The sequence below is a fragment of the Pleuronectes platessa genome, chromosome 2, assembly GCF_947347685.1.
Source record: "Pleuronectes platessa chromosome 2, fPlePla1.1, whole genome shotgun sequence".
In the NCBI taxonomy this organism is placed as follows: Eukaryota; Metazoa; Chordata; class Actinopteri; order Pleuronectiformes; family Pleuronectidae; genus Pleuronectes; species Pleuronectes platessa.
In genome coordinates, this window is record NC_070627.1 from 13,956,152 (window position 1) to 13,968,265 (window position 12,114).

General features: G+C 40.0%; 2 protein-coding genes across 4 annotated transcripts in view; one reads left to right on the forward strand and one right to left on the reverse strand.

The window, feature by feature from the left end:
• The window catches only part of cacna2d3 (calcium channel, voltage dependent, alpha2/delta subunit 3), a 33,723-nt gene extending 26,806 nt beyond the window's left edge, over nucleotides 1–6,917 (forward strand). The window contains exons 24-38 of the mRNA XM_053435202.1: nucleotides 93–186; nucleotides 643–738; nucleotides 855–976; nucleotides 1,611–1,682; nucleotides 2,107–2,168; nucleotides 2,253–2,297; nucleotides 2,391–2,453; nucleotides 2,751–2,821; nucleotides 2,931–3,006; nucleotides 3,555–3,595; nucleotides 3,944–3,999; nucleotides 4,685–4,802; nucleotides 4,938–5,050; nucleotides 5,289–5,371; nucleotides 5,992–6,917. Coding sequence (XP_053291177.1) covers nucleotides 93–186; nucleotides 643–738; nucleotides 855–976; nucleotides 1,611–1,682; nucleotides 2,107–2,168; nucleotides 2,253–2,297; nucleotides 2,391–2,453; nucleotides 2,751–2,821; nucleotides 2,931–3,006; nucleotides 3,555–3,595; nucleotides 3,944–3,999; nucleotides 4,685–4,802; nucleotides 4,938–5,050; nucleotides 5,289–5,371; nucleotides 5,992–6,084 — 1,205 coding nt within the window. The 3' untranslated portion in view covers nucleotides 6,085–6,917. The remainder of the gene's footprint in view (nucleotides 1–92; nucleotides 187–642; nucleotides 739–854; nucleotides 977–1,610; nucleotides 1,683–2,106; nucleotides 2,169–2,252; nucleotides 2,298–2,390; nucleotides 2,454–2,750; nucleotides 2,822–2,930; nucleotides 3,007–3,554; nucleotides 3,596–3,943; nucleotides 4,000–4,684; nucleotides 4,803–4,937; nucleotides 5,051–5,288; nucleotides 5,372–5,991) is intronic.
• The window catches only part of LOC128451433 (mucin-17), a 36,721-nt gene continuing 30,812 nt past the window's right edge, over nucleotides 6,206–12,114 (reverse strand). For 2 of the 3 annotated variants that reach the window (XM_053435267.1, XM_053435272.1), the window contains 4 exons: nucleotides 9,741–9,812; nucleotides 9,316–9,423; nucleotides 9,099–9,139; nucleotides 6,206–9,004 (listed from right to left, as the gene is read on the reverse strand). In XM_053435267.1, coding sequence (XP_053291242.1) covers nucleotides 8,912–9,004; nucleotides 9,099–9,139; nucleotides 9,316–9,423; nucleotides 9,741–9,812 — 314 coding nt within the window. In that variant the 3' untranslated portion in view covers nucleotides 6,206–8,911. Of the gene's footprint in view, nucleotides 9,005–9,098; nucleotides 9,140–9,315; nucleotides 9,424–9,740; nucleotides 9,813–10,132; nucleotides 10,208–10,467; nucleotides 10,525–10,847; nucleotides 11,136–12,114 lie in introns of all 3 variants that reach the window. The other variant, XM_053435289.1, reaches the window with a different exon arrangement.

The following is a 12,114-nucleotide window of genomic DNA, read 5'->3' on the forward strand; positions in this document are numbered from 1 at the left end:
CGTAAATCGACAGGACTGAATGGAGTGTGTATCAGGTATTATTAAAATTAAGTCTGTATTTGTTGATGGGGTCATTGTGTCACGCTGGGCAGGTGACAGAGAGCTGATCCAGGAGGTTTTATTCGATGCGGTGGTGACTGCTCCACTGGAGGCCTACTGGACCGGGCTGGCCCTCAACAAGTCAGAGTAAGAACCACGTGGCGCCACTACTGAAATCTGAAATCATTGATGTTTGTAAGCTCTTAGCAAAGGCTCATGAGTTTTGCCTGTGAGTGATCAGCAATTATAAATGGTAATGAATCATCAACAAACAGCACTAATGATGATTTAACAAGTCAGTAGTTACCTCTGCTGCATCTGGTGTTTGTTTTTTTGCAGGATTAAGCAAAAACTACTCAATTGATTTTCACAACATTTTGTGGAGGGTATAGAACACGACCCCAAGCAAGAGCCCATTGAGTTTTGGTGCAGCCTTCTCATTGCTTCACTATAATTTTGTAAATCACAAATTTAAGAGGAAATCATAAATCTCACAAGGGGTTGTGTAATCGTGTGTATTAGTGTGTAATCAGCAGTCAGACATGCTCGGGGTCAACCCTCATGAATCAAGCACCAGTGCTCTGCTCTGCATGAATCCTGCAGGAACTCAGACAAAGGAGTGGAGATCACCTTCCTGGGAACGCGCACCGGCCTTACCAGGACCAACCTGTTTGTCCCTGCAGATCAGCTCTCCAATCAGTGAGTGCCGCTGCTCCACGTCTCTCTAATCATTACTTACAGCACCAGGCGAGGCCGTGATTGCGCCTGATGAATCTAATCCGTGGCTCCTCACTTCATCCTCTGTGCGTCCTCAGAGATTTCCTGACAGCGGAGGACAAGGAGGGTGTGTTTAATGCTGATCACTTCCCTCTGTGGTACAAGAGAGCAGCAGAGCAGGTCCCCGGCACGTTCATCTACTCCATCCCCTTCAGCACAGGTACGCAGGACAATGTCACTCGTCACGTGTGAACTGTGCCCCATCAAATATCATGACACAACCACACAAGACTCACGTTTATCTGTAATAACTGCGCCTTTCTTCACACAAGTTCATCTCAATAGGCTTGACTCTCCGGAGCAGGAGTATATAAAGCACTTTTTGAAAGCTAAAATTGGTTTCCCTAGCTTTTCAGCATTTTCACATCTTTCTCTTTATCACTGGGTGTGTTGTGGTGTTTGGTTTTTACTGGTTTCCACTGAGAGGACGTGTAGCACAGCTCACCTCCCTCACGGCTTTTTCTTGCAGTTTATGTGTCCCCTGTTCGGGCTGCTCGCTGCAGAAAGGAGAATAAAAAGCCTCTCTCTCCAGGACATTTACCACCTTTTCCCTGTTAATGATAACTGCGTCCAGTCAGGCTTCACCATCATAACCTGAAGTGTCCCATCACAGCGCTCGTTTCAGAAAGATTGCAGTCATCTGGCTGTGGAAAAGCCTCCGACTGGACTCCATTACTGTACAGTAATGAACTGCTGCTGAGGCTTTCTGAGAGCTGCTGAGTGCAGGGCGCCATCTACTGAGCAGAAAGTGAACCGATGAATGATGGTTATCTGCTCTGTCTCTCCAGCTTTAGAGAATAAGAGCGTGGTTTTGGCCAGCACAGCAATTCAGCTGCTCGATGATAGAAAGTCTCCAATTGTTGCAGGTAACCACATCTGAACTGAATTTCACATCATAATGAATCCTAAAGTTTTGTGTTTATTTTTATTCTAAAACCGGCTTTTATCTGTTTGCATCCAGTTTTTTGTATCCAGTTTTTTTGTGATCTTATTGTTCTTTCACTGTTTACTTGTCATACTTTTTTAGATGTTTTTGTATTTATTATTATTATATTATGATTTTCTGTTTACTATGAAGCACTTACTCTTTCTCCTAAAACCATTAAAACTAGGGGACAGTTTTAATGTTGATCTTTCTTAATAAAAAATCTATATACTAAGCCAAAAATGCACTGATGTACCACTGTTTATAACCGGTCATTGTTTGTGATGTTGTGGCTCATCGGTGTAAATAAAGTTCGAGTCACTATTATATCGTTCGGTCTCTTATGCTCTTTGTCCTTTGCTCAGCTGTCGGGATCCAGATGAAGCTGGAGTACTTTCAGAGGAAGTTCTGGACAGCCTGCAGACAGGTAACTACACAACAACTAATGTGACACGTTTTGGTTGTTTTTCTGAGTGAGTGTGAAACAAAACTCTTTATGTTCTGTGCTCAGTGTACGGCTCTGGATGGAAAATGTAGCATTAGCTGCGACAATGAGGTAAAAACAGTCACTTAACTCTAACTCCGTATTCTCTTCTCCCTTTGTTTTGTTGTTTTGTTTACCAAATCTTTGTTATTCACCCACTCACAGGACATTAACTGTTATCTCATCGACAACAACGGATTCATTCTGGTCACAGAGGAGCACTCTCAGGTACTGTGGGTGTGTGTGTGTGTGTGCGTGTGTGTGTGTGTGTGTGTGTGTGTGTGTGTGTGTGTGTGTGTGTGTGTGTGTGTGTGTGTGTGTGTGTGTGTGTGTTTGTCTGTGTGTGTGAGCTCTTCACCAGCTTCACATCATCTTAAAAGATGATACGTGAGTGTTGTGTTTCTGCAAGTGATCAAAAACAGTAACTGCTGGTTGATTATTTTTATTTAGATTATTTTGTACTCTTCCATCTACAGTGGGATTTGAAGTGTGTGGCTGTGTGTGTTGAAATAACTTCTCTCTCAGACAGGGCTTTTCTTTGGAGAGGTGGAGGGGGCCGTTATGAACAAACTTCTCCAGATGGGGTCCTTCAAAAGGTCTGAGCCACAGTTTAACACTAACCAGCATGTTTTTGTTAACGATTGTATTTGTTGTTGTTGTTGTTGGTATTTTCTTTTGACTGTAACCACTTCCTGATTGTGACAGGATCACGCTGTATGACTACCAGGCCCAATGCAAAGAGTACGCTGGGAGCAGCGACAGCGCACGCACTTTATCTGACGTAAGTGACAGATCCCCTGCTTCTAGATTTAGAGATAAAGACATGAGAAGCAGTCATTTTATCACCTGTAAAACAACACATCAACATTTTCACAGCCAGAGAAAGCCAAACTCTGCAACCTTCTGAGCAACAGCGCCCTCTGCAGCCACAAGTGGTGATTAATTCTGAGAAATCTCTGAGTGTGTAGTTTCTGCCCACTCAACAGAAACACCCTGAACAATAGATATTACCCATGATCCCTGGCTTCCTGAACCAGAAGAGCTGCAGCTGTAGTAAAATAAACCAACTCTGTTTAGAATCTGTCATATGTCAGTTTAAGCTGTGACAACTAGTTACTCTCTCACAGAAGTAACAGAACTGTTGTTAAGGGCGTTAACTCTTTTTGAAGCTGATATTTTAAGGTAAATAGTGTTGCTTTCAGATCATGACCCTAGAAGGTTGTATGTTTCATAGAGTTTGTGATGAACAGTGTTTAGACACTAGTCAAATATGAATATAGATTAAACTAACATTAAATCTTTCTCTGTCTCTCTCTCTCTCTTTCTTAGCCTTTCACTGTGGTTAAGTGGCTCCTGACTGAACTTGTCATGTAAGAATTTAGACAAAATTATTATATTTGTTTAGTACGGGAAGATAAATTATACATTGTGACATATCATACCTGTACTACTACAAAACAATTGAAAAGTTAAATGATAAAAACATAAATGGACGATCATCACACTACGATGAACACTGCTATGATAGAATCAGTTTCACCTTTTACTAATTCAGTTATAATTACATTTACTTTATGAACTATGTAATGAAACCAGTTGATAATAATGTTAACCAATAACAAGAAACACTGATTAATGGTTGTTTTATAAGAGCTTAAATGTTAATTCATATGAACGGATCTCTTAATTAAATGTGATGTTTGTTTTTCTCTCTTTAGTTTTCTGCTAGAATTTAACTTGTACAGTTGGTGGAACGTGGACCTGTCAGTAAAAGGTAACTACAGCTAATGCTCGTTACAGGCCTGTGTGTGTGGGTGTGTGTGTGTGGGGGGGGGGGGGTGAATTCATTGTTCTGTGTTTGGAACATATCGTCTGTAAAGGTAAGACTTATAGGCTGTGTGTTGGAGAGGAAATAGTATCATGTATGGTGGGGGTGTTGGGTCAGTCAGCTGAGGATAAACACAGTTAAACCAGAGTAGAGCAAAAGGTCACCATAGAAGTCAGGTGATCTCAGGATCAACTTCTGCAAGACATGACTAGACAATGGGCTCCCATGCTCGATAGTGGGTGCACCATAACGTTTATGTTGAGCTGTACCCTAGATTGAAATGTCTGCTGTAAGCATAAACTAGGAAGTTATTAAGTAAATTTCCATTACAGACGTTTGACATAACCACAGACAAAGAGTGTATTTCCCTGTCCTCACACAAGTGCACATACAAACACCCCTCTGCGTGTTTTGGGGTCAGGAGGTAACCCACACAGAGACACTTAAATATGAGCACAGACACACACTTTTCATCTCACTTGCAGCCTCCGCCTGGCCTGTGTGATCCTTTCTGCACAGAGCGTTTACGAATACACTTACAAAGACAACTTGTCTCAGAACCTCGTTTGGTGACCAAAAATTCCCACCACACTTCTGTGGTTCAGTTCAGTTTTCTTTGTCACACATTCAGCTCAGAGGTCCCGGGGGAAAACCATGATGGTTCCATGTGACACAGAGTACCCTGCTTTTGTCTCTGAACGCACCATCAAAGAAACAACAGGCAACATCGACTGTGAGGGCTGCATCAGGTACTGCTGCAGGCCATTTCAGATTATTGACTCAAATATCAACAATCAAGTTCCTATTAAACAGTGTTTGTGTGTGTGTGTGCGCGCGCGCGCGCGTGTGTGTGTGTGTGTGTGTGTCTGTGTTTGTTGCTGCAGGTCTTTTGTCATACAGCAGATTCCCAGCAGCAACCTCTTCATGGTTGTTGTGGACAATAAGTGTGACTGCAGCAGTTCTCCTCCAGTAACCATGGATCCCATCGAGATCATGTATATCCTTTCTAAAGGAAACACTAATATTTGATAAGTGGAAGCTTTGAAAATCTGAATTGTTTCATAATGGAGATACTGACTGAGTTGCGCTGCATTTTTTCTTTAGGGTTATTTTTGGAGTTGTACGACTCGAGTGTTCAGTTTCACATCAGCCTAAAGGAGTCGTTCTGCAGGTTAGAGACGTTTTAAACTTAGCTCTGTTCAGTTTGTCTTTTTTTCGCCTTGACACCTTTGCACACAACGAGTCCCTGAAATGTTACAGACTGAAGTTTCAGAAGGACAGAAAGAAACCTGAATCCTGTCATCCGTTCCACCCTGAGGTATGACGACATGCCTGTGTACTGTTACCTGTGTGTGCGTACATTTGTATGTGTGAGACCACACTGACATGCTCAGATCCATGAAAGGAAAGACACACTGTTTATACAAATAATCATTAATTGAATATCTTAGTTTGTTTCATCTTATTTTAATAGTTTGGGATTCCCTTTTTTAATGATAATATTGTATTCACCAAACTTGAATTCTGAATGCAGCAACATTTCTCTAAAAGTAAATGTCAGATAGAGAAAGAGAAATGAGTAATAGGACAGTTATGTAGGTAAACTCCTAGGTCAGCCAGACTGAAAACAAATTGACGGTACATCTTTCAGTTGCAGACTGACTTCACCTTTAACTCACTGTACTTATCGGAGCTCTGTGCTCACTTCTCTTGTGCAATGAATTACTAAAAAATGTTCACATGCTCTCTTCCTGTTTCACTCTGAAACAAATTGGTTTCTATGCAGTGATTAGAGTACTTGTAGTTCTTATAAAGGATTCTGATCCAGCTTTCTTCTTTTGTGCATCTACCTTTGTGGGCCTAATCAAAATAGAATTACACCTTACACGTAAACTGCTAAAAAAAATCTTTAATCACACACGACTGTGTCTTCTGCAGGAAAATGCCATGGAGTGTGGTTCAGCAACACGCCTCTCCGGTGCCCTGACAGCGGCTCTGCTCCCTCTGATAGCAGCGGCCGTCAGCAGGTGACCGTGAGGAGCAGGACTGGACCTGAGGACGACCTCAACTAGAATATGCTTATAAACACAAAGAGAATATGGCCAATCAGAGATGAATTTGCTCATTAGCTCTGCAACTGGCAGCGCTCCACTAGGAAACAAAAAAAAAAACTGTAGCACCGAGACTCGCATCCATTAATGCAGAAATCATGAACGATGATGTGGCGCAGCAAAACAAAGTGAGATTCACGGGAGGGCTTGGTGACTTTGCTCAGAGTTCACAGTTTGCCATATTGTACCGAAAGTCCGCTGAAATTAAACATGAGAAAGCAACATGTCTACAGTCAAAGCAAAGGCATAGGAGAAGAGAAAAATAGTACTTTGTGCAAAAGAGGATATAAGACATCAAACATGTTTCTTTATCGCGAACTGAAAATTAATGTGAGAGTCTACAGAATGTAAAATGCACTTTGGTCATGTGAAAAGGAGGCAGAGCGCTCTGTATTCCTGGCATCAAAATGCTATACAAAAAAACACACTAATGACAGTGGCCTCATATGTTTTCATACATTCCTCAGATATTTTAAGTTTATTTTTGAACTGAGTTCTTTCTGATGTTGATAATAATGTGGGTGATGTGAAATACCGGAGAGGAAACAGAACTCGTGAACGTTCCTCTGTCAGTTTCTCCTCGTTTTAAAGCAGGAGACGGTTCAGACGAGCTAAAGATGCATGATGAAGATTCAACAAAGTGTGTTTGAAGAATGTCACGTCCATACATCCAGCCATGATTTGTCAAGGTGACCACATCCTCTCAACTGTGCGTTTGAGAGAGCTGACGAATAAACACAAAGAAATATTTTACCTCATTTACACCGTGCGTCATTTTCTCAAACATTGTGTGTGTTTGTGTATGTGTGTATTACTAATGTTTCAGGGACATAAATCAGTTTATCTTGTGGGCAAATAAAGTATTTCCTCATAAAAAAGGGTGAAGACTTGGGCAAAGGTTGAAGTTACGATAAGGGTAAGGTGCAACTCTACAGTATACTTCATTATTAAACAGTGAACACTTTTTTTATTTTATGATCAACTTAGTTCTCACCAGACACAGCTGCTAACTCTCCTTTCTTCTTAGAAACGACATAACAGAAACAAGTTGCATGTCTGTATATCAAATCAATCAAATTTATTAGAATAGCCCATATTCACAATTTGCCTCCTAGGGTTTAACAAGGTGTAACATCCTCTGCCCTTAATCCTGTACAGTAAAGAGAAAAAAAAAACTATCTTATTAGGAAAGAAACATAGAAACTTCAGAAAGAGCCACATTTGAGTGATCCCTCTCCCCGAACGGACAGAAGTGCAATAGATGGCACGTGTAGCAGAGCACATCGACAGAATAACAATACTCACAACGTTCATGGGAAAAGACCAGAGTTGGGCAAGTTACTGAAAATTAGTACTTAGTTACAGTTACTAGTTACTTCTTTTAAAAGTAATTGAATTACTTCACCAGTTACTGTATATCAAAAGTAATTAGTTACTAGGCAAAGTAACTTTTAAGTTACTTCTGTTATTTTATTGTGAAAATGTTTTATTGTGAAAATAGTACATGATTTTATTTTGAAACGGTTCCTGTAGAGTCGCGAACATCCTGTTATGACTACAACGGCGCTACAGAAAAGATTTATGTTTATAGCAACCCTCCGAAGATGCACAATGTCTTACGGTGTCCACGGTTGTTTTAAGGTGTTTCTAAGTTGTTCAAAGTTGTATTAAGGTGTACGGTGTTACAAGGACGGCTCAAACAAACGACCAGAACATCAGTTTAAGTCTCGACCATCTTTCGGGGGATCTGGTTCACTTGTCTTCTTGTCTGCAAGTGATCACTTTTCTCAAAAGAGAGTAACGCGAGTAACGAACTCATTTCAATTTCAGATATTGTAACTGCGCTACTTGATTAAAAAAATACTTCGTTACATGCTCGTTACCGCTAAAAGTAGTGGAATTACAGTAACGCGTTACTTTGTAGCGCGTTACTCCCAACACTGGAAAAGACATAGTCTAAATGGAGAAATGTATACATTTTAAAAGTTTTAATACAAAAGAAATTGTCTGACAGAGATGAAGGGAGCAGCAATGACAAATTTGAGAATGCCAATGCCAATTATATCTTATCCAGGTTTCTGATTCTAAATCTGCTTCCGAAATCCAGAGAGACTCAACAACAGCCTAGTGACGTAACAGAGACAGAAACAGAAACAGCCTCTCACGTTTGAAGCGATTAGATACTAATGTTTTTCTCTCAGCCAAGACAGACAATGGAAAATAAACTGCTCATTTGGATTGGAAAAAGTTGGGTGACCTCTTGAAGAAGAGAATCTATACACGACATCCTTATTATTATATATTACAGTAAATATCAATAGAGTACATTTCCATACACTATATGACTTATGATGTTGTCTGTTATAAGCCATGTTATAGGAAGTGGCTTCTCAACAACCACAGTCTCATTATTAACTATTTCAGGAATCTCAAATCCACCACTTTGATTTGTTGATCCCAGCAGGTGCCTGTTCAGGTAGCATACAGCAACCAGTAATCAATAAGGTAATCAATAAGGTTCAGAGTGACAGCCCTCAACCTCGACCTGCTGCTCCCTCTCTGACAGATAAAGAGACAGCCAGCAGAGACCCTGCAGTTTCCTGTCAGTTTGCAGATTAACACCAGACCACGTACATTACCCACATCATTTTCACTCTGTATTAGATCATAAAGTGCTGTATGATAGACAAGGCTAAAATTATACATGGTTTAAAGACAGATCTGTGGGCAGTCTCCTGTGTCTTCCTCTAAACCGGCTGCAAGGTGCTGTACACCATGTCGTTTGGGGCTGATGCAGACGGCTCCTCGGAGATGGTGTCGTACTTGTGGTAAATGACTGACTAGAAAAGAAAGATACCAACTCTGAGCGCTCTAATGACATCTATAAACCTCTATAGATACCATATCTAATACTGTGACTCATGTCTCACTTACTTGTTCATTTTGAGGCTCTTGTTTGTTCGGTTTCTCGTTACCTGTGAATGTGTAAGATGACAGAGACATTGAAGTTAGATGTGTCTGATATAGATTTTACAAGACCTCCGTTTTCTCTCTGCATGTGGATTGTTTTATTTCAAAATGTCAATAACATACTTCAAGAATGTACTTGTATATTAACTGGAGATAAACAGTAAAAGGACACAGTTCTTACCACTTTTTCTTGTGGTGCAATGAAAGGTCAGTCCCAGTGAGATGAAACCCACAGTGACTCCAAAAGCAGCTGTAACTCCCAGCGCCTTCAGTGTCCACATCCTCATGTCTGTTTCAGAGGAAACAAGAATCCGTCAAACTCTTGGCACAAAAGCAGGAAGACTGTGTGTACCTTCAGTTTCTACCAGTGCATGTTACACCACTTATATCAGAACAGTATTTCTCCACAACTAATGTGAAACGAATAAGTAAAATTGCTAAAGTGGTGAACATGATGAATCCTGGAATAAGCAATAGCTGTTTCTTGAATGCAAAAAATAAAATTAGAGAAATATTAAAGGTATATATTTAAATATTTCCTAAAACATCTGTTCCTGTTAAATAAAGGTTTTCTGTGTGAATCTTTAAGAAAAGGGATTTTGTCACCTGGTTTCTCTGGCGTTGGCGAAGACGTGCTAACATGTTCCTTAGCGTTCCTCGATGTGGTGACAGTCAGAGCTGTTGAATAAAGAAAATTACACTTCATCATTATGCTTTGAAAAAGGCACAAGCATGTGGGATTTTATAACCTTTTGTATGAGGTCGGTCAACTGACAGATCTGTTAAATAAAAAGATTAAATATAAAGAATTTAAAAGAACAAATATAGTGAGTGTTTTTGTCATGATAGGTTTCTTATCTTCTGATAGACTTAAGTATTTCTTTCAGTGCAGCAGTAACAAATGTATTTCTATTGACAAACTAAAGTGACAAAAGTGGTGAACATGATGAATCCTGCAACTGTTTCATGGAGGAAAATATAAAGAGACATGGAAACACCTGATGTTACTTCCCCTGGCGTTCGTAGAGTAGAAATAACATTTCCCATAGGGTTCCTTGTACTGACAGTCAGACCTGATGAAGGAAGGAACATACATTTAATTATTAAGGTCCCTATGAGACAAATTGTGATTTGGGAATATGGGCAATGCAAATGCAATATTATTGATTGAATGATTGATTATAATGGTTGAATACAAAGTCACACAATATTTTTAATTTCATTACCTTTTATAGACATTACAGGAGTTGAAGCAGGAGGTCCAACAACAAAACTTTTTGTAACAAAACAAAAATACTGAATATTTTGGGTATGTAAAAACAGAAAGCTTTACCTGAGGTCATAGGAAACTGCGTAGTTTGCATCGTGTGTGACTCGATTTCCACAGATTCTATACAATAAAAGACAAGGATCAGTTTCATTTGTAGACAAACGTGTGGGAGAGCGTATTTGTGCATTACCTTGATCAGGCATCAAAACATGCATTAAGATGCATGTTTTGACATTAAGATGACATTAAGATGTCCAAATCATATGCACACAATAATTCTATGAATACAGTAATACATAAAATTCAAAATCTAGAACCTGAGAAAGAATACTTGACGTATTAAAGTGACAAAACTTGAGTTATGGGAAAAGAAGTTGTTCAATGGTTGTTTCTCTTCCCTCACTCATTCACACATAGTAAAAGTAAAAAGTAAAGTAACTCACTGTGTATGGTGATGGAGGATGTTTTGCTCTGTGGAGACGAAGAATGTCCATTTCCAGACATTACAGTGTAAAAACATCTCACTTTAACCTCAGCAGGGGAACTCTGACCTGCCATCAGCAGCAGCTCGCTCCCTGACAGTCTCTTCTGACATGAGGACCTTTGGGTTGGTCCTCCCTCAGTGGAGAAATAACACTGAAACAAACCAGGTGGACACTGACAGTCCAGTGTGACTGTGTCTGTCTCTGTGATCACTGATGTACTCACTACCAGTTTAGGTGGAAGAAGAGCTGAGAGGGTAAAGAAAAACATTTAGTTATATTAAGCTCTTAGTAGTTACATTACTGTCATAAACTAAATGAAGAGAAGTTTGTGCGTGATGCTGAATAGAGGACCGTGGGACTTTATGGAAACCAGAAGAAGTTTGTGGGAATGAGGTAACTTTGATGATGGTTTGTGGGAGGCGGGAAGAACGGTGCTGTTATGAGCTGACAGGATGCGCCTCACGGACACGGCTAATTTAGATCAGGTTAAGCGGGGGGCGGGGTGGGGGCTAGTTAGAAGCCCCGAGTTCTGGGCTGCTTTAACCGGGGTTATGTTTGTGTTTTTCATGTTTTATCTTTGCACTAAGACAGTAGATCTAACAAGGCCTAACATTTTGAACAACCTATTGAATATGTGTTTAGCTGTTTTTGAAACCATGGTGAGAGAACTGAGGTCAAAGAGTATTTACAGGTCTAGAAATGACGGCTAACAGGTACATTAATATAGTATCATGGAACATAAATGGATGTGGGAATCCCATTAAAAGGAGGAAGGTTCTGACATATTTGAAATCCAAGAATACAGATGTAGCGTTTATTCAGGAGTCTCATATGATGGGGGACGAAGAGGCAGGGAAATTTAAAAGAGGCTGGGTAGGGAAGGTTTTCCATAGCTCATACTCCAGTAAGCAGAATGGGGTGATGATACTCATTAATAAAAATCTGATTTTTGTTATGATAAAACAACACAATGATAAGGAGGGTAGGATTATTTGTATTGAAGCATTGATCAATGGAATCCGGACAGTGCTATGTAATATATACGCCCCAAACAAGGAGGAACCTGACTTCTTTCATGAGGTTAACAGAGTGATGGGAAACATGCAGGGCCGTTAGACAAAGAGATCCGTAAGCTAGAGAAAGAACTGGCAAGTCACAATTCAGATGATTTATACAAAACAATTTGTAAGATAAAATATCAACTACATGATATATATAACAAAAA